At 46.1% G+C, this 21,996-nt stretch overlaps 1 protein-coding gene across 3 annotated transcripts in view; it reads right to left on the bottom strand.

Annotated features, from left to right (window-relative positions):
• The window catches only part of cfap43 (cilia and flagella associated protein 43), a 293,334-nt gene that overhangs the window by 69,151 nt on the left and 202,187 nt on the right, over positions 1-21,996 (bottom strand). For all 3 annotated transcript variants that reach the window (XM_068053204.1, XM_068053205.1, XM_068053206.1), the window contains 2 exons: positions 7,500-7,604; positions 5,940-6,056 (listed from right to left, as the gene is read on the bottom strand). In XM_068053204.1, the coding sequence (XP_067909305.1) occupies positions 5,940-6,056; positions 7,500-7,604 (222 nt within the window). The remainder of the gene's footprint in view (positions 1-5,939; positions 6,057-7,499; positions 7,605-21,996) is intronic.

Here is a 21,996-nt window from a genome sequence, read left to right as displayed (position 1 = left end):
CCAAACATGGACAAAAAAGTTGAACTCCAGAGGCGAGGTGAGAGTGACTGCCCATGACATTAAGGCAGCATTTGACCGAGTATGGCATCAATGAGCCCTAGCAAAACTGGAGTCAATGGGAATCAGGAGAAAATCTCTTTGCCTGCTTGATTGGTACCCTATCCATCACCTTCATCATTCACTCTCTCCACCACAGATGCACAGTGGCACCAGTGTGTACCATCTACAAGATGCACTGCAGCAACTCACCAAGGCTCCTTCGACAACACCTTCCAAACCCGCGACCTCTACCACCTAGAAAGACAAGGGCAGCAGATTCATGGAAACACCGCCTGCATGTACCCTTCCAAGCCACACACTAGCCTGACTTGGAACTATGTGGCTGTTCCTTCACTGTTGCTGGGTCAAAATCCTGGAACTCTATTGCTCACAGCACTGTTGGTGTACCTGCACCCCAAGGACTGCAGCAGTTCAAGAAGGCAGCTCACCAGCACCTGCTCAATGGCATTAGGGATAGGCAACAAATGCTGGCCTAGGCAGCGATGCCCAAATCCCACGAACGAATAAAAAAAAATGAACAAGGACACCCGGGCCTCTTTGGACTTCAACACTACCCAATCTCTCACCATTTAAGTAATATTCTGTATTTGTTTTTCCTACCAAAGTGGATAACTTCACATTTTTCCACATTATATTCCATCTGCCATGTTCATGCCCACTCACTTAGCCTGTCTAAATTCCCTTGAAGCCTCTTTGCATCCTCCTCACAAATCACATTCCCACCTAGTTTTGTGACATCAGCAAACTTGGAAATATTACATTTGGCCCCCACATCCAAATCATTGATATAGATTGTGAACAGCTGGGGCCCCAGTACTGATCCTTGCGATACCCCACTAGTCACATCCTGCCAACCTGAGAATGACCCATTTATTCCTACTCTCTTTTCTGTCCGTTAGCCAATTCTCAATCCATGCCCAATCCCATGTGCTCTAATTTTGTTTACTAACCTCCTGTGTGGGACCTGATGGAAAGCCTTCTGAAAATCTAAATACACCACATCCACTGGTTTCCCCCTTATCCATTTTGTTAGCGACATCCTCAAAATACTCTGACAGGTTTGTCAAACATGATTTCCCTTTCATAAATCCATGTTGACTCTGCCTAATGCTACCATCATTTCCTAAGTGTCCAGTTATCACATCCTTTAGAATAGATTCTAGCATTTTCCCTACTACTGATATCAGGCTAACAGATCTGTAGTTCCCTGTTTTTCTTTCTCTCTTTTCTTAAATAGTGGAGTTACATTGCTACCTTCTGCTACAATCTGCAGGAATCGTTCCAGAATTTATAGAATTGTGGAACATGACCACCAACACATCCACTATCTCTACAACCACCTCTTTTAATACTCTGGGATGTAGATCATCAGGTCCAGGGAATTTATCAGCTTTCAGTTCTCCAGTACTACTTTTTTACTAATACTAATTTCTTTCAGTTCTTCATTCTCACTGGCCCCTTGGTTCTCTAGTATTCCTGTGAGGATTTTTGTATCTTCCTCCGTGAAGACAGACACAAAGTATTTGTTTAGTTTCTCTGCCATTTCCTTATTCCCCATTATAAATTCTCCTGTCTCTGCCTGTAGTGAGCTCACATCTGTCTTTGCTAATCTTTTCCTTTTTACATACCTATAGAAGAATTTACAGTTCGTTTTTATGTTTCTCACTTGTTTACTTTAATATTCTATTTTTTCTTTATCAGTTTCTAGGTCCTCCTTTGTTGAATTCTAAACTGCTCCCAATCCTCAGGCTAACTACTTTTTTGGCAACTTTATAAGCCTCTTTCTTTGATCTAATACAATCTTTAACTTCTCTTATTAGGCATGGTTGGATCACCTTTCCCGTTGGGTTTTTGTGCCTCGGAGGAGTGTAAATTTGTTGTAAATCATTTATTAATTCAGACAGATGCTAACACATGCTGCTTCTGCTGTTTAGCATGCTTGTAGTCCTGTGTTGTTGGTTCACCAGGTAGGCACCTCATTTTTAGGTATGCCTGCTTCTGGCATGCTCTCCTGCACTCATCAAGTATTGGGAGTAAGGAGGTGGATAGTCATTTACGACATAGAAGGAGGCCATTCGGCCCATTGAGTTCATACCAGCTCTCACGGAGCTATTCAGTCAGTCCTACTACCCCACTTGATCCCAGTAGAGCTGCAAGTCTATTTCCTTCAAGTGGCCATCTAATTTTCTTTTGACGTCATGGATTGTCTCCGCTTCCACCATCCTTGTGGACAGCCAGTTCCAGGCCACCCTCTGCATAAAAAAAAGCTCTTCCTCATATTCCCCCTGCATCTCTTGCTGAAAGTTCAATCAGTGCCCCCTAGTCATTGTAGCATTAACTAATGGGAACAGTTTTTCCTCATCTAACTTATCTAAGCCTGTCATAATCTTGAACACTTCTATTAAATCTCCTCAATCTCCTTTGCTTTAAGAACAACCCCAGCTTTTCCAACCTAACCTTGTAACTAAAATTCCCCAATCCCTGGAACTATTCTGGTAAATCTCCCCTGCAACCTCACCCTTCCTCAGGTGTAGTGACCGGAACTGGATGCAATATTCCAGTTGGAGCCTAACTAGAGCTTTATAAATAAAAGCAAAATACTGCGGATGCTGGAAATCTGAAACAAAAACAAGAAATGCTGGAATCACTCAGCAGGTCTGGCAGCATCTGTGGAAATAGAAGCAGAGTTAACGTTTCGGGTCAGTGACCCAGTTCCGAAGAAGGGTCACTGACCCGAAACGTTAACTCTGCTTCTCTTTCCACAGATGCTGCTAGAGCTTTATAAAGCTTTATTCATAAATCCATGTTGACTCTGCCCAATCAATATGCTTTTTTTTTTCCAAGTTCCCACTTCTTTTCTTCTTCTTTGGCCTCCTTATCTTGAGAGACAATGGATACGCGTCTGGAGGTGGTCAGTGGTTTGTGGAGCAGCGCCTGGAGTGGCTATAAAGGCCAATTCTGGAGTGACAGGCTCTTCCACAGGTGCTGCAGAAAAATTTGATTGTCGGGGCTGTTACACAGTTGGCTCTCTCCTTGCGCTTTTGTCTTTTTTCCTGCCAACTGCTAAGTCTCTTCGACTCGCCACACTTTAGCCCCGCCTTTAGACTGCCCACCAGCTCTGGCGAATGCTGGCAACTGACTCCCATGACTTGTGATCAATGTCACACGATTTCATGTCGCGTTTGCAGACGTCTTTATAGCGGAGACATGGACGGCCGGTGGGTCTGATACCAGTGGTGAGCTCGCTGTACAATGTGTCTTTGGGGATCCTGCCATCTTCCATGCGGCTCACATGGCCAAGCCATCTCAAGCGCCGCCTACTCAGTAGTGTGTATAAGCTGGGGGTGTTGGCCGCTTCGAGGACTTCTGTGTTGGAGATACGGTCCTGCCACCTGATGCCAAGTATTCTCCGGAGGCAGTGAAGATGGAATGAATTGAGACGTTGCTCTTGGCTGACATACGTTTTTTGATTTTGATTTAGAGATACAGCACTGAAACAGGCCCTTCGGCCCACCGAGTCTGTGCCGACAATTAGAATTAGAACATTACAGCGCAGTACAGGTCCTTCGGCCCTCGATGTTGCGCCGACCTGTGAAACCATCTGACCTACACTATTCCATTTTCATCCATATGTCTATCCAATGACCACTTAAATGCCCTTAAAGTTGGCGAATCTACTACTGCTGCAGGCAGGGCGTTCCACGCCCTTACTACTCTCTGAGTAAAGAAACTACCTCTGACATCTGTCCTATATCTATCACCCCTCAACTTGAAGCTATGTCCCCTCGTGTTTGCCATCACCATCCGAGGAAAAAGACGCTCACTATCCACCCTATCTAACCCTCTGATTATCTTATATGTCTCTATTAAGTCACCTCTCCTCCTCCTTCTCTCCAACGAAAACAACCTCATTAACCACCCATTTATACTAATCCCACACTAATCCCATATTCCTACCACATCCTCACCTGTCGCCTGTCCCTAAATTCCCCTACCACCTACCTATACTAGGGGCAATTTATAATGGCCAATTTACCTATCAACCTGCAAGTCTTTTGGCTGTGGGAGGAAACCAGCGCACCTGGAGGAAACCCGCGCAGACACAGGGAGAACTTGCAAACTCCACACAGGCAGTACCCAGAATTGAACCCGGGTCACTGGAGCTATGAGGCTGCGGTGCTAACCACTGTGCCGCCCACTTTGTCCAGGCGTCGCTGCCATATAGCAAGGTACTGAGGACACAGGCTTGATATACTCGGACTTTTGTGTTCCGTGTCAGTGCGCCATTTTCCCACACTCTCTTGGCCAGTCTGGACATAGCAGTGGAAGCCTTTCCCATGCGCTTGTTGATTTCTGCATCTAGAGACAGGTTACTGGTGATAGTTGAGCCTAGGTAGGTGAACTCTTGAACCACTTCCAGAGTGTGGTCGCCAATATTGATGGATGGAGCATTTCTGACGTCCTGCCCCATGATGTTCGTTTTCTTGAGACTGATGGTTAGGCCAATTCGTTGCAGGCAGCTGCAAACCTGTCGATGAGACTCTGCAGGCACTCTTCAGTGTGAGATTTTAAAGTAGCATCGTCAGCAAAGAGGAGTTCTCTGATGAGGACTTTCCGTACTTTGGACTTCGCTCTTAGACTGGCAAGGTTGAACAATCTGCCCCCTGATCTTGTGTGGAGGAAAATTCCTTCTTCAGAAGACTTGAATGCATGTGAAAGCAGTAGGGAGAAGAAAATCCCAAACAGTGTGGGTGCGAGAACACAGCCCTGTTTCACGCCACTCAGGATAGGAAAGGGGTCTGATGAGGTGCTGCCATGTTGAATTGTGCCTTTCATATTGTCATGGAATGAGGTGCTGATACTTAGTAGCTTTGGTGGACATCCGATCTTTTCTAGTAGTCTGAAGAGACCACGTCTGCTGACGAGGTCACTGATGAGATATGCTTATCACGTATCTAACAACAGATTGTAGCATTTTCCCATCTCAATAAAGCTTGTTACAATGAAGTTATACTGTAGGCCATTATATGCAAACTGTTAGATGCTATAGACTCGGGCTTTGTCAGAAAGCCGGGGTGGGTGGGGGGAGTAGGGAGAATGGGAGTGTCCAAGACACACAGCAGGGCTGTAGTAATGTGCATCAGAAACACGGAATGAAGTCGGCAGGATGTGCAATTTGGGCATTCGTCAATGGGGAAAAAACAGAATAAAAGTGCATCTTCCTCCAAAAGTTTAGATACAAGCACAAATATTTTGAACAGATAACTAAACACAGAATGATTGTCAGAATAAAGGTTTCAAACAAATAAAAGGTGAACAGTATAATTGCAACTGGACCAGGCAAACCTTTCTGCTTTTCTAGATCTAGCTTTTTCTAAATCTAGTTTTCAATAAAGTTCTAATTTAGTTTACATTAAAATATCTATGATGAGCTTACTGTGATTCTATTCAAAAGCTAACGTTGTGCCATTAAATAACATCTCTGGGGTTTTAATATAATAGTACACAACATCCATCCCAAACATTACGATAATCTATGTTATGAAATTTAGGGGCAAAATTAAAAGGATTACTATGATCTTGGCAAAGTTATTAAAGGGAATCTAGCCTGCATATTTAAAAAAAAACTTTTCTGTATCTCTGCTCCTGCACGATTCTCTCCTACTGTTATATTCTAAGGTTCAGCTTGAGTGTTGTGACAGGGGCTTCTCTCTGAATGTTCTGTAACTGTTATATCTCTGAGATTGAGGACCTATGCTAAAAGTGATTAAAAAACACCATTTTACAACTCTCTGGAACCCACTGGGATATCTTACTTTCAGTGAGATCAACACTACATTAAATATCATTGGTGAAAGGAACATATTCGAGAAGAGTACCTTCAGGTCAATCAGCTGAATTGTCCTCTGCTGAATGACCTTCCTGAGAAGCTCCAGCTCATCGTTGCTGCGCTCTCTCATTGGGTAATTGGTCACTGCCAACCCTGAGAAGAAGGCCTGAAGAGACAAATCAGAAACATGAAAAGGCCATTCTGTACCTAATTCTGCTACCCTAACTCTCCAAGCTAAGCCCTTCCCTCTGCTACCCTAACTCTCCAAGCTAAGCCCTTCCCTCTGCTACCCTAACTCTCCAAGCTAAGCCCTTCTCTCTGCTACCCTAACTCTCCCATTGAAGCCCCTCCCTCTGCTACCCTAACTCTCCAAGCTAAGCCCTTCTCTCTGCTACCCTAACTCTCCCATTGAAGCCCCTCCCTCTGCTACCCTAACTCTCCAAGCTAAGCCCCTCCCTCTGCTACCCTAACTCTCCCATTGAAGCCCTCCCCTCTGCTACCCTAACTCTCCCACTGAAGCCCCTCCCTCTGCTACCCTAACTCTCCCATTGAAGCCCCTCCCTCTGCTACCCTAACTCTCCCATTGAAGCCCCTCCCTCTGCTACCCTAACTCTTCCACTGAAGCCCCTCCCTCTGCTACCCTAACTCTTCCACTGAAGCCCCTCCCTCTGCTACCCTAACTCTCCCACTGAAGCCCCTCCCTCTGCTATCCTAACTCTCCCACTGAAGCCCCTCCCTCTGCTACCCTAACTCTCCCACTGAAGCCCCTCCCTCTGCTACCCTAACTCTCCCACTGAAGCCCCTCCCTCTGCTACCCTAACTCTCCCACTGAAGCCCCTCCCTCTGCTACCCTAACTCTCCCACTGAAGCCCCTCCCTCTGCTACCCTAACTCTTCCACTGAAGCCCCTCCCTCTGCTACCCTAACTCTCCCACTGAAGCCCCTCCCTCTGCTACCCTAACTCTTCCATTGAAGCCCCTTCCTCTGCTACCCTAACTCTTCCATTGAAGCCCCTCCCTCTGCTACCCTAACTCTCCCACTGAAGCCCCTCCCTCTGCTACCCTAACTCTCCCACTGAAGCCCCTCCCTCTGCTACCCTAACTCTTCCACTGAAGCCCCTCCCTCTGCTACCCTAACTCTCCCATTAAAGCCCTTCCCTCTGCTACCCTAACTCTCCCATTGAAGCCCCTTCCTCTGCTACCCTAACTCTTCCATTGAAGCCCCTCCCTCTGCTACCCTAACTCTTCCATTGAAGCCCCTCCCTCTGCTCCCCTAACTCTCCCATTGAAGCCCCTCCCTCTGCTACCCTAACTCTCCAAGCTAATACCTTCTTTCTGTTACTCTAACTCTTCCACTGAAGCCCTTCCCTCTATAACTCGAACTCTTCCTTCATTCCTGCTGCCTGTTATGAATTTGAACCTCGACCCTACAGTTTGAAAAGTAAAAGCAAAATACTGCAGATGCTGGAAATCTGAAATAAAAACAAGAAATACTGGAACCACTCAGCAGGTCTGGCAGCATCTGTGGAAAGAGAAGCAGAGTTAACGTTTCGGGTCAGTGACCCTTCTTCGGAAAGTATGTTGATTGTTTACTGAGTTTCTTTCCATTACCTCTAAAGTTCGCCCTTTCACAGCCATCATGTTCCAGCATTCTCTCTTAATCACCTTACACAGGTACTGGTTTGCTAGGTTTTCCATCTCAATAGTCTCCCGAACCTGTTGAACAAAAAAACTTCCCTCAGTGAGCAGGCCACCAGAAGCTCCCATTATGCAGGGAACGTGTCCTGTATAACTCACACTGGCACCTTCATCTAGCTCTGGTGGAGTTTCCAGTACTTTGAGGCAGCAGCCTTGCAATTCTATGATGTCAGACTTGTACAGTAAGAATGGAGATAAACAAGTGTTTAACTTATATACCTGCTGACTCGGTAACCAGTGGCAAGGACTCAGTAAAACGTGGTAAATGTGTTGTAAAGATGGACTGGAGAGAGCATGGATGCTGATGTTGCCAAATTGAGAGGAAGCTTCTATAGACAGATGGTGACAGAAGCAATTGAGGCCTACAAGAGAAAGATCACAGCATGGGATTTATTGAACATTTAGACCAGCCGGTGGTGATTTCCAGCTCAGGACATTCCTACCTGCTGTCACTCTATTCTTTTCACTTTTGATCTCTCACGCAGCGAGTGGTTAAGGTCTGGAATGCGCTGCCTGAGAACGTGGTGGAGGCAGGTTCAATTGAAGCATTCAAAAAGGAATTAGACAGTGATACTAAAAGGAAGAATGTGCAGGATTACAGGGAAAAGGTGGGGGAATGGAACTGAGGGAATTGCTCTTTCAGAGAGCCAGTGTGGACATGAAGGGCCAAATGGCCTCCTTCTTCACTGTAACGATTCTGTGATTGTGACCTCACAAGATGCTGCAAACAACTACAAACTTCAGGTTGAATATCTCTGTTCTATCTCTGGACATCTTTATGACTTCCTTGTATCTCATCAGTTTGACTCCCCCTCCCAGTCTCACTAATGTTTGTTTTAATTCATTCATGGGATGTGGGCGTCACTGGCTCAGCCAGCATTTATTGCACATCCCTAATTGCCCTTGAGAAGGTGGTGGTGAGCTGCCTTCTTGAACCGCTGCAGTCCATGTGAGGAAGGTACATCCACAGTGCTGTTAGGAAGGGAGTTCCAGGAGTTTGACCCAGCGACAGTGAAGGAACGGCGATATAGTTTATTTTTTAAAATTTATTTTATTTATTGATACAGCACTGAAACAGGCCCTTCGGCCCACCAAGTCTGTGCCGACCATCAACCACCCATTTATACTAATTGTTGGAGGTCAATCATCTCAGCTCCAGGACATCACTGCAGGAGTACCTCAGGGTAGTGTCCTAGGCCCAACCATCTTCAGCTGCTTCATCAATGACCTTCCTTCAATCATAAGGTCAGAAGTGGGGATGTTCGCTGATGATTGCACAATGTTCAGCACTTTTCGTGACTCCTCAGATACTGAAGCAGTCCGTGTAGAAATGCAGTAAGACCTGGACAATATCCAGGCTTGGGCTGATAAGTGGCAAGTAACATTCGTGCCACACAAGTGCCAGGCAATGACCATCTCCAACAAGAGAGAATCTAACCATCTCCCCTTGACATTCAAAGGCATTACGATCGCTGAATCCCCCACTATCAACATCCCGGGGGTTACCATTGACCAGAAACTAAACTGGAATAGTCATATAAATACCTGGCGAAAACCCACGCAAACCCAGGGAGAACTTGCAAACTCCACACAGGCAGTACCCAGAATTGAACCCGGGTCGCTGCCCTTGTCCTTCTAGTTGGTAGAGGTCGTGGGTTTGGAAGGTGCTGTCTAAGGAGCCTTGGTGCGTTGCTGAAGTGCATCTTGTAGATGGTACACACTGCTGCCACTGTGCGTTGGTGGTGGAGGGAGTGAATGTTTGTAGATGGGGTGCCAATCAAGCGGGCCGCTTTGTCCTGGATGGTGTCGAGCTTCTTGAGTGCTGTTGGAGCTGCACTCATCCAGGCAAGTGGAGAGTATTCCATCACACTCCTGACTTGTGCCTTATAGATGGTGGACAGGCTTTGGGGAGTCAGGAGGTGAGTTACTTGCCACAGGATTCCTAGCCTCTGATCTGCTCTTGTAGCCACAGTATTTATATAGCTACTCCAGTTCAGTTTCTGGTTAATGGTAGCCCCCAGGATGTTGATAGTGGGGTATTCAGCGATGGTAATACCATTGAATGTCAAGGGGAGATGGCTATATTCTCTCTTGTTGTAGATGGTCATTGCCTGGCACTTGTGTGGCGCGAATGTTGCTTGCCACTTATCAGCCCAAGCCTGGATTCTGTCCAAGTCTTGTGCATTTCTACATGGACTGCTTCAGTATCTGAGGAGTCACGAATGGTGCTGAACATTGTGTAATCATCAGCGAACATCCCCACTTATGATTGAAGGAAAGTCATTGATGAAGCAGCTGAAGATGGTTGGGCATTGATGGACATTGAAGCCAGAATCCCATCACAGCAGAAGGTGGAATTTGATCACTGAAAGTATTTAAAGAGGAATGTAGATAGATTTTTGAAATATCGGGGAGTTGAGGGCTATGAGGAGCTGGCACGAAAGAAGAGTTGAGGTCTGGGGCAGATCAGCCATGATCTTATTGAATGGCGTGGCAGGCTTGAGGGGCTGAATGGCCTACTCCTGCTCCTATTTCTTATGTTCAGAGTACATTCTGCGCCCTTGCCACCCTCAGTGCTTCCTCCAAGTGGTGTTCAACATGGAGGAGTACTGACTCATCAGCTGAGGGAGGGCAGTAGGTGGTAATCAGCAGGAGGTTTCCTTACCCATTTTGACCTGATGCCATGAGACTTCATGAGGTCCGGAGTCGATGTTGAGGACTCCCAGGGCAACTCCCTCCTGACTGTATACCACTGTACCTGCCGCTGTGATGGAATATAGGTATAATATTCTTGATTGCATAGAATTTGGAAATAGTTAGCATATTATGTTTTCGAGTTAAAGATTGACTATACGGTTAGTTTTCAGAGCTCAATGAAGTTCCCCTTTAAGATGGTAGAGATAAATATTTCAAGGTCCCTGTTAGAATAGAATCTCTGTTGTCAGGAGCTTGGAAGATAAACACACACATTGAAATGTCCTGTCAGTAAGAGGTAGCAATAAACGTAACTGGTTTGTTCAGACAGGTCAGCTCTGGAGGTTGCTTTGGAGTGTCATGAAAAGGGCAATTATAGATAGATGAGAATGTACTCATAGGAACATGGGGTCAAGTAAACACAATTATAAACATTTTGACCAGATAAAAACTCAACTTCAAATTCCAGTAAAACATTATGTGGAAATGGTAATTAAAGATATGGATTTTAAAAAGAACACAGTAAGGTCACACCTAATGCAAAAGTTATATGACACCTTAGAATTAGTATAAAAATACAAGGTTTTGAAACAAACACTTAGAGGTGTTGTATCCTCAAACAGCACTTCTCATCCCATGCCGTTTTCGGGGATTTAAGGTACAAGTTTACTTTAAATTTTGATGGATATTCTAAGATAATTTTGCTATAACATTAGCAAGATTAAACTTTTGGATTCTATGTTAGAAATAAGAATATGTGTTACATCTCAGTAATATGTGATATTGTGATATACTTATCCACTTAAGAAGTTTATTGCACGTTAAATTCTTTAATATATAAAAGTTAATAAATCGTCTCATGTAGTATTCTGTACATAACTACAAGAACCCCCTCTCTCTGTCTCTAAGTGGAGAGATATGTATTGAAGAGAGTTTCCCAGACCCTTATAATATCTGGGATATTTATGACTTAGCCATAAAAATATTAGACATAGGCTATCTGAAAGATGGTAAGATTCTCTGTTGGTTTTCTTTCTTTGAGGGAAAGCTAGTGCAATTCTTTGGACCCAAATGTCTGAGAATTTGTCTGCTTTGAACTTGATTAAAGGCGATTCATGTGCTCCTGATTTGGTTTAGTCCCTACAAGGGGTTAAAGTCATAAATCACTTCACCGCCACCTCTGCTGGGTCTATCCTGCTGGTGGGACAGGACATACCCGGGGATGGTGATGGCAGTGTCTGGGACATTGTCTGTAAGATATGATTCCGTGAGTATGACTATGTCAGGCTGTTGCTTGACAAGTCTGTGCGACAGCTCTCCCAACTTTGGCACAAGCCTCCAGATGTTAACAGGACTTTGCAGGGTCAACAGGGCTGGGTTTGTCATTGTCGTTTCCAGTGCCTAGGTTGATGAAGGGTGGTCTGTCCGGTTTCATTTTGTTTTATTGACTTTGTAGCAGTTAGATACAACGGAATGGCTTGCTAGACCATTTCAGAGGGCAATTAAGTGTCAACCACATTGCTGTGGGTCTGGAGTCACACGTAGGCCAGACCAGGTAAGGACAGCAGATTTCCTTCCCTAAAGGACATTAGTGAACCAGATGAGTTTTTACAACAATCGACAATGGTTTTATGGCCATAATTCGACTAGCTTTTTAAAAATTCATTCATGGGATGTGGGCGTCGCTGGCCAGGCCAGCATTTATTGCCCATCCCTAATTGCCCTTGAGAAGGTGGTGGTGAGCTGCCTTCTTGAACCGCTGCAGTCCATGTGAGGTAGGTACACCCACAGTGCTGTTAGGAAGGGAGTTTCAGGATTTTGACCCAGCGACAGTGAAGGAACGGTGATATAGTTCCATGTCAGGATGGTGTGTGACTTGGACTGTAACTTGCAGGTGGTGATGTTCCTATGCATCTGCTGCTCTTGTCCTTCGAGGTGGTAGAGGTCGCGGGTTTGGAAGGTGATGTCTAAGGAGCCTTGGTGTGTTGCTGCAGTGCATCTTGTAGATGTTACACACTGCTGCCACTGTGCGTCGGTGGTGGAGGGAGTGAATGTTTGTGGATGGTGTGCCAATCAAGCGGGCTGCTTTGTCCTGGATGGTGTCGAGCCTCTTGAGTGTTTTTGTAGCTGCACCCATCCAGGCAAGTGGAGAGTATTCCATCACACTCCTGACTTGTGCCTTGTAGATGGTGGACAGGCTTTGGGGAGTCAGGAGGTGAGTTACTCGCTGCCGGATTCCTAGCCTCTGACCTGCTGTTGTAGCCACGGTATTTATATGGCTACTCCAGTTCAGTTTCTGGTCAATGGTAGCCCCTAGGATGTTGATAGTGGGGGATTCAGCGACAGTAATGCCATTGAATGTCAAGGGGAGATGATTAGATTCTCTCTTGTTGTAGATGGTCATTGCCTGGCACTTGTGTGGCATGAATGTTACTTGCCACTTATCAGCCCAAGCCTGGATATTGTGCAGGTCTTGCTGCATTTCTACACTGATTGCTTCAGTATTTGAGGAGTTTTAATTCCAAATTTATGAATTGAATTCAAATTCCACCTTCTGCTGTGGTGGGATTCGAACCCATGTCCCCAGAGAAATACCCTGGGTCTCTGGGGTACTAGTCCAGTGACAATACCACTACACCACCACCTCCCCCTTTGCTCCAACTACATTCAACGTGTGCATGATTTTACTCCTAATCTCTCTCTGTCACATCTTTCTGTCCCCTATTATTTTGGAGCTGGTTTACCCACTTTGGTATTTCAGGATTTTAATAAGGTTGGAATATAGTTAGAAAATATTTTAAGTCCAGCTAGATGTCCCTGTTGATGTGAGCAAGCATATGTGTTTAACATTTTGTATTAGTATGTGAAGACATGTTGTACTGATTAAAATAAGCAAAATTGATCGTGACATTTTCTCAGTACATTCAAATGCTGTCTCACCAAGTGTTTGCTCAATCTCACTTCAGAGATTGAAGGTAGTACATGTGGAGAACATGTGAGTATCCAGCTCAGATCACAAGACAATATTACTGTAAAGCCCTGGGTTACACTATTAAATACAGTACTGGGTAATAGGGGCACACCCCTAAAGATAAAACAGTCAAACCACTTACCTGAGAGAATATCTAAGGTAAGTCACTGGCAAGGACAGCATTTGCTAATTGTCGTGGGTCTGGTTTTAGATTACAATCCAGTGTCCAAATTCCATCATGGCAAGATGGGAAACTGAATTCAATAAATCTGGTAATTTACAGCCTAGCACCAGAAAAACAACCATGAAAACAGCTGAAAAATACAACTGGTGCACTATTGCCCTCTACTTGGTCTGGCCTATTAGTAACTCCAGTCGCATTGTGTCAAGGGATGGGCAGTAAACGTGCTTTCTGGCATCATCCAACCCAGAACCAACGAAAAACATTATGCAACCAAATTCATCCAACTCTAACAGAAGATACATTCAACCCACGCAAATAAACACATCCAACTCACAAAGAAAGCACCACTCATGCAACCAGGTTCACCTGGCTCATGTGATCAAACATTCCCAATGCATGCAGCCATCTCACAACTGGATATACCCAACCTCTGCAACTGGACACATCTAAGGTGTAAAATGTGGACACAGCAGACACGTGTCTGCAATGTCCACATTGAACACATGACCAGATACTCAACTCAAGTAATTGGGTACACAAAGCTTACGTAGAGAGACATGCCAAGAGACAATTATTGCATAAATAGGACTGCTTTTTATTATCCTGCCGCTGCACAAACTGTCGACCGACCCACACATGACCTTCGCGGCTATGCCACCGCAATTATGCGGCGGGCAGCTATTTAACATAATGGCGGTGGCCGTCCCCCACCAATCACATGGCGGGTGTGGCATTGGCGGCTCTGTTAATAGTATCACCTGATGTTGGATTGCACAGTTCCCCCTCCCCCACAGCAGGGTCCACGTGCAGTTCCCCCTCCCCCACAGCAGTGTCCACGTGCAGTTCCCCCTCCCCCACAGCAGTGTCCACGTGCAGTTCCCCCTCCCCCACAGCAGTGTCCACGTGCAGTTCCCCCTCCCCCACAGCAGTGTCCACGTGCAGTTCCCCCTCCCCCACAGCAGTGTCCACGTGCAGTTCCCCCTCCCCCACAGCAGTGTCCACGGGCAGTTCCCCCTCCCCCACAGCAGTGTCCACGGGCAGTTCCCCCTCCCCCACAGCAGTGTCCACGGGCAGTTCCCCCTCCCCCACAGCAGTGTCCACGTGCAGTTCCCCCTCCCCCACAGCAGTATCCACGTGCAGTTCTCCCTCCCCCTCAACAGTGTCCGCTCGCAGAGCTCCCCCTCCCCCCTCCAGTGTCCGCTCGCAGAGTTCCCCCTCCCCCCTCAACAGTGTCCACTCGCAGAGTTCCCCCCTCCTCCCTCAACAGTGTCCGCTCGCACAGTTTCCCTCCCCCCCACAGCAGTGTCCGCTCGCAGAGTTCCCCCTCCCCCCTCAACAGTATCCACTTGCAGAGTTCCCCCTCCCCCCTCAACAGTGTTCGCTCGCACAGTTTCCCTCCCCACCCACAGCAGTGTCTGCTCGCAGAGTTCCTCCTCCCCCACAGCAGTGTCCGCTCGCATGACTTTGAAATTTCAGTAGGGGACTACTTTGGGAATAGTGATCACAATTCCGTAAGCTTTAAAATACTCATGGACAAAGACGAGAGTGGTCCTAAAGGAAGAGTGCTAAATTGGGGGAAGGCCAACTATACCAAAATTCGGCAGGAGCTGGGGAATGTAGATTGGGAGCAGCTGTTTGAAGGTAAATCCACATGTGATATGTGGGAGGCTTTTAAAGAGAGGTTGATTAGCGTGCAGGAGAGACATGTTCCTGTGAAAATGAGGGATAGAAATGGCAAGATTAGGGAACCATGGATGACAGGTGAAATTGTGAGACTAGCTAAGAGGAAAAAGGAAGCATACATAAGGTCAAGGGGGCTGAAGAAAGACGAAGCTTTGAAAGAATATCGGGAATGTAGGACCAATCTGAAACGAGGAATTAAGAGGGCTAAAAGGGGTCATGAAATATCTTTAGCAAACAGGGTTAAGGAAAATCCCAAAGCCTTGTATTCATATATAAGGAGCAAGAGGGTAACTAGAGAAAGGATTGGCCCACTCAAGGACAAAGGAGGAAAGTTATGCGTGGAGTCAGAGAAAATGGGTGAGATTCTAAACGAGTACTTTGCATCGGTATTCACTGAGGAGAGGGACATGAAGGATGTTGAGGTTAGGAACAGATGTTTGATTACTCTAGGTCAAGTCGGCATAAGGAGGGAGGAAGTGTTGTGTATTCTAAAAGGAATTAAGGTGGACAAGTCCCCAGGTCCGGATGGGATCTATCCCAGGTTACTGTGGGAAGCGAGAGAGGAAATAGCTGGGGCCTCAACAGATATCTTTGCAGCATCCTTAAACACAGGTGAGGTCCCGGAGGACTGGAGAATTGCTAATGTTGTCCCCTTGTTTAAGAAGGGTAGCAGGGATAATCCAGGTAATTATAGACCGGTGAGCCTGACGTCAGTGGTAGGGAAGCTGCTGGAGAAGTTACTGAGGGATAGGATCTATTCCCATTTGGAAGAAAATTGGCTTATCAGTGATAGGCAACATGGTTTTGTGCAGGGAAGGTCATGTCTTACCAACTTAATAGAATTCTTTGAGGAAGTGACAAAGTTGATTGATGAGGGAAGGGCTGTAGATGTCATATACATGGACTTCAGTAAGGCGTTTGATAAGGTTCCCCATGGTAGGCTGATGGAGAAAGTGAAGTCGCATGGGATCCAGGGTGTACTAGCTAGATGGATAAAGAACTGGCTGGGCAACAGGAGACAGAGAGTAGCAGTGGAAGGGAGTTTCTCAAAATGGAGACATGTGACCAGTGGTGTTCCACAGGGATCCGTGCTGGGACCACTGCTGTTTGTGATATACATAAATGATTTGGAGGAAAGTATAGGTGGTCTGATTAGCAAGTTTGCAGACGACACTAAGATTGGTGGAGTAGCAGATAGTGAAGGGGACTGTCAGAGAATACAGCAGAATATAGATAGACTGGAGAGTTGGGCAGAGAAATGGCAGATGGAGTTCAATCAGGGCAAATGTGAGGTGATGCATTTTGGAAGATCCAATTCAAGAGTGAACTATACAGTAAATGGAAAAGTCCTGGGGAAAATTGATGTACAGAGAGATTTGGGTGTTCAGGTCCATTGTTCCCTGAAGGTGGCAACGCAGGTCAATAGAGTGGTAAAGAAGGCATACGGCATGCTTTCCTTCATCGGACGGGGTATTGAGTACAAGAGTTGGCAGGTCATGTTACAGTTGTATAGGACTTTGGTTCGGCCACATTTGGAATACTGTTTGCAGTTCTGGTCGCCACATTACCAAAAGGATGTGGATGCTTTGGAGAGGGTGCAGAGGAGGTTCACCAGGATGTTGCCTGGTATGGAGGGCGCTAGCTATGAAGAGAGGTTGAGTAGATTAGGATTATTTTCATTAGAAAGACGGAGGTTGAGGGGGGACCTGATTGAGGTGTACAAAATCATGAGAGGTATAGACAGGGTGGATAGCAAGAAGCTTTTTCCCAGAGTGGGGGATTCAATTACTAGGGGTCACGAGTTCAAAGTGAAAGGGGAAAAGTTTAGGGGGATATGCGTGGAAAGTTCTTTACGCAGAGGGTGGTGGGTGCCTGGAACGCGTTGCCAGCGGAGGTGGTAGACGCGGGCACGATAGCGTCTTTTAAGATGTATCTAGACAGATACATGAATGGGCAGGAAGCAAAGAGATACAGACCCTTAGAAAATAGGCGTCATGTTTAGATAGAGGATCTGGATCGGCGCAGGCTTGGAGGGCCGAAGGGCCTGTTCCTGTGCTGTAATTTTCTTTGTTCTTTGATCTGGGAGTCCTCATACATGAATCACAAGAAGTTAGCAGGTACGCCCCAACAGTGTCCACTTGCAGACTTCCCCCACCCCGACAGTGTTCGCTCGCACAGTTTCCCTTCACCCCCCCCCCTCCCCCCCACAGCAGTGTCCGCTCGCAGAGTTCTGTCCTTCCCTCACACCTGCAGATTGAGTTCAGTGGCAATGTCCAATGTGAAAAAAAATTCCACAAACAACAATGGTTAAATTATCTAACCTTTGCAGGTACCAATGACTCTTGCCTCAGTGGCGCCAGCTTTTCAAAGATGGGAAAGTGAAGGCACACGAATGCCACAAGTCATGCATAAAACTGCGAAAGCCTGGTAGGACCGTGGCAAATTAGATACAAATTAATGCAAAACAGATTTAAAGTATGATCCCATCACATCGCGGCAGTGATGCTGCCACAGAACTTCGCCGTCTTCGAAAAAATCGGAAACTGGCATTACAGCATTGGGTTCCGTGGCGGAAGACTCCGCACCAATTCTCCGGACCAATTCTCCGCACCCAGAAAACCCACCTTCTAACGGAGCATAAAACTCAGCCCACAGAATCATAGAAATATACAGCACAGAAGGAGGCCATTTGGCCCATTGTTTTCACACTAGTCGACAAGTAGCCTTCCAGCCTAATCCCACTTTCCAGCTCTTGATCCGTTGCCTTCTAAATTACAGCATTTCAGTTGCATATCCAAGTGCTTTTTAAATGTTGTGAGGGTTTCTGTCTCTACCACCCTTTTGGGCCGTGGGTTCCAGATCCCACCATCATGTGGGTGAAAACATTTCCCTTTGAATCCCATCTAAATCTCCGACCTCTCAGCCAAAATCTAAGCCCCCTAGTTATGGACGCCTCAACCAAGGGAATAGAGCCTCCCTATCCACTCTATCTAGACCCCTCATAATTTTGTACACTTCAATTAGGTCTCCCCTCAGCCTCCTCTGTTCCAAAGAAAACAATCCTAGCCTATCCAATTGTTCCTCATAACTAAAACTTTCAATGCAGGGAACATCCTCGTAAATCTCCCCTGCATCCTCTCTACTGCAATTACATCTTTCCTATAGTGCAGTAAACACAACTGTATACAGTATTCCAGCTGTGGCCCAACTCGTGTTTTATACAATTCCAGCAAAACCTCCCAGCTTATACTTTGTTAGTCAAGGCAAGTATCCCATATGCCTTCTTGACCTCCTTACCCACCTCTCCAGCCACCTTCAGGGATGTGTGGCCATGCACTCCAAGGTCCCTCTGTTCCTCTACACATCTCAGTATCCTCCCATTTATTGTGTGTTCCTTATCTTGTTAGCCTTCCCCAAATGTATTATTGCATTAAATCCTTTAACTCAGCTCTTAATTCACTGACACTAATTTAACTTTTTCTACTGTGGCTACAGTGGCCTTAAGTTTGTTTTGCAGCTATTTACAGCATTTTGCAAGGCCAAAGCTGCAACTTGGCTGTTCCAAGTGGATTGTTGACAGATAGCTCTGCCGAATCAGTCACGTAAAGGTCATCGAAACATCACTGCCTCCAAGTTCCCCTCCAAGTCGCACACCAGCCCGACTTTGAAATATATATTTTTCTCTTCATTTATGGGATGTGGGCATTGCTGGCTCGACCAGCATTTATTGCCCATCCCTAATTGCCCTTGAGAAGATGGTGGTGAGCTTCCTTGAACCGCTGCAGTCCTTGGGGTGTAGGTACACCCACAGTGCTGTTAGGAAGGGAGTCCAGGATTTTGACCCACTGACATTGTGTCAAGTCAGGATGGTGCGTAACTTGGAGGGGAACTTGCAGGTGGTGGCGTTCCCATGCATTTGCTGCCCTTGTCCTTCTAGTTGGTAGAGGTCACGGGTTTGGAAGGTGCTGTCGAAGGAGCCTTGGTGCATTGCTGCAGTGCATCTTGTAGATGGTACACACTGCTGCCACTGTGCGTCGGTGATGGAGGGAGTGAATGTTTGTGGATGGGGTGCCAATCAAGCGGGCTGCTTTGTCCTGGATGGTGTCGAGCTTCTTGAGTGTTGTTGGAGCTGCACCCATCCAGGCAAGTGGAGAGTATTCCATCACACTCCTGAGTTGTGCCTTATAGATGGTGGACAGGCTTTGGGGAGTCAGGAGGTGAGTTACTCGCTGCAGAATTCCTAGCCTCTGACCTGCTCTTGTAGCCACAGTATTTATATGGCTACTCCAGTTCAGTTTCTTGTCAATGGTAACCTCCAGGATATTGATGGTGGGGGATTCAGCGATGGTATTGCCATTCTGTCTTCTTTGAGATGGTCATTGCCTGGCACTTAAGTGGCAAGTAACATTCGTGCCACACATCAGCTCAAGCTTGAATATTGTTCAGATCTTGCTGCATCAGTATCTGAGGAGTCGCAAATGATGCTGAACATTGTGCAATATTCAGCAAACATCCCCACTTCTGACCTTATGATGGAGGGAAGGTCATTGATAAAGCAGCTGAAGATGGTGGGGCCTAGGACACTACCCTGAGGCAGTGATATCCTGGAATCCAATGACGACAGTCATCTTCCTTTACGCTAGGTATGACTCCAACCAGTGGAGAGTTTTCCCCCTGATTCCCATTGACTCCAGTTTTGCTAGGGCTCCTTGATGCCTTACTCAGTCAAATGCTGCCTTGATGTCAAGGGCAATCACTCTCACCTCACCTCTGGACTTCAGCTCTTTTATCCATGTCTGGACCAAGGCTGTAATGAGGTGAGGAGCTGAGTGGCCCTGGCGGAACCCAAACTGAGCGTCAGTGTGCAGGTCATTGCTGAGCAAGTGCTGCCTGATAGCACTGTCAATGACCCCTTCCAGCACTTTGCTGATGATTGAGAGTAGATTGATAGGGTGGTAATTTGCTGGATTGGATTGGTCCTGCATTTTGTGGACAGGACATTTTCCACATTGCTGGGTAGATGCCAGTGTTGTAGCTGTCCTGGAACAGCTTGGCTAGGGGCGCAGCAAGTTCTGGAGCACAGGTCTTTGGTGCTATAGCTGGAATGTTGTCAGAGCCCATAGTCTGTGCAGTATCCAGTGTCTTAATGGATCTGTCACTTGTGCCAAATTGGGTAAAAATTTTGCCAACTGATTCACCATTCCAAGGAATCTTTGGAGATGTTGGACTGAAGTTGGGATTGGGAATTCACTAATGGCTTTCATCTTTCGTGGGTCTGCCATAGGCCCTTGTTACTTACAATATATTCCAAGAAAAGAATTGACATTTGAGAATTCACGCTCATCATTAAGTGTCAGCCCTTCTTCTTGAAGATGACTTTGAACCACTTTTACTCTCTGGTCAAGTTCTTCGACAGATTCCCCATGGATCAGGTTGTCGTCAATGTTATGCATCACTCCTTTGAGGCCTTGCAGAATGTTGGACAGGGTCCCCTGGAAGATTTCAGGTGCAGATGTTACACTGAATGCTAAACAATTGAAGCAAGATCTTCCGAATGGGGTGATGAATGTTGTGAGTAATCTTGACTTCTCGTCCAACGGAACCTGCCAAAAGTCACTATTTGCATTAAGTTTCGTGAACATTATGCTTTTGGAGAGCTTTGCCAGGCTTTCACCAACCAAAGACATAGGATGGATTTTCTTCGCCAAGGCTTTGTTAAGCTGTGTTGAGTCCACATAGATACGAAGAGTACCATTTGGTTTGGAACTGGAACCATAGCCAAATACCACCCTGTTGGCTTCATGACTGGAGAAGTGACTCCCATCTGGTTATATCTTCCAGCTGATTTTGTACTTGGTTCATCAGTGGGTGTGGTATCTTTCTCAGTGTAAAGTCTGGCATCTTCTGTTAACATTATGCCATACTTGGTCTTCAGTCTTCCTAGACCCAAAAATAGCTTTGGAAAGTCTACTTGAAAGGGACTGTTGGACTCTGGCTGTTTGATTTCATCCACCTTTTTAATTAAATGTAGGTCTAATCACGTTTTTCTCTTAACAGAGAAAACTCTTGGTTTTTTTTCGAATGTATTAGGTTTCCATGATCTGCCTTCCCCTATATTGAAGTGTAGCTTGCCCTTGATTTTCAGTTCAATCCCTCCTGGACCGTGTAACTGAGTGTCAGCAGGATGTAAACAATGTGTCACCAACCAAGGTGTCACCAACCTTTGCTGTTTGTAGTATATATAAATGATTTGGAGGAAAATGTAGCTGGTCTGATTAGTAAGTTTGCGGACGACACAAAGGTTGGTGGAGTTGCGGATAGTGATGAGGATTGTCAGAGGATACAGCAGGATATAGATCGGTTGGAGACTTGGGCGGAGAAATGGCAGATGGAATTTAATCCGGACAAATGTGAGGTAATGCATTTTGGAAGGTCTAATGCAGGTGGGAGGTATACAGTAAATGGCAGAACCCTTAGGAGTATTGACAGGCAGAGAGATCTGGGCGTACAGGTCCACAGGACACTGAAAGTGGCAACGCAGGTGGATAAGGTAGTCAAGAAGGCATACGGCATGCTTGCCTTCATCGTTCGGGGCATAGAGTATAAAAATTGGCAAGTCATGCTGCAGCTGTACAGAACTTTAGTTAGGCCACACTTAGAATATTGCGTGCAATTCTGCTCGCCACACTACCAGAAGGACGTGGAGGCTTTGGAGAGGGTACAGAAGAGGTTTACCAGGATGTTGCCTGGTCTGGAGGGCATTAGCTATGAGGAGAGGTTGGATAAACTCGGATTGTTTTCACTGGAACGACGGAGGTGGAGGGGCGACATGATAGAGGTTTACAAAGTTATGAGTGGCATGGACAGAGTGGATAGTC

This window comes from Heterodontus francisci, chromosome 20 (genome assembly GCF_036365525.1).
Source record: "Heterodontus francisci isolate sHetFra1 chromosome 20, sHetFra1.hap1, whole genome shotgun sequence".
NCBI lineage: Eukaryota > Metazoa > Chordata > Chondrichthyes > Heterodontiformes > Heterodontidae > Heterodontus > Heterodontus francisci.
Note: the sequence above shows the minus strand (reverse complement) of the source record. Positions and strands in the feature narration are given on the sequence as shown.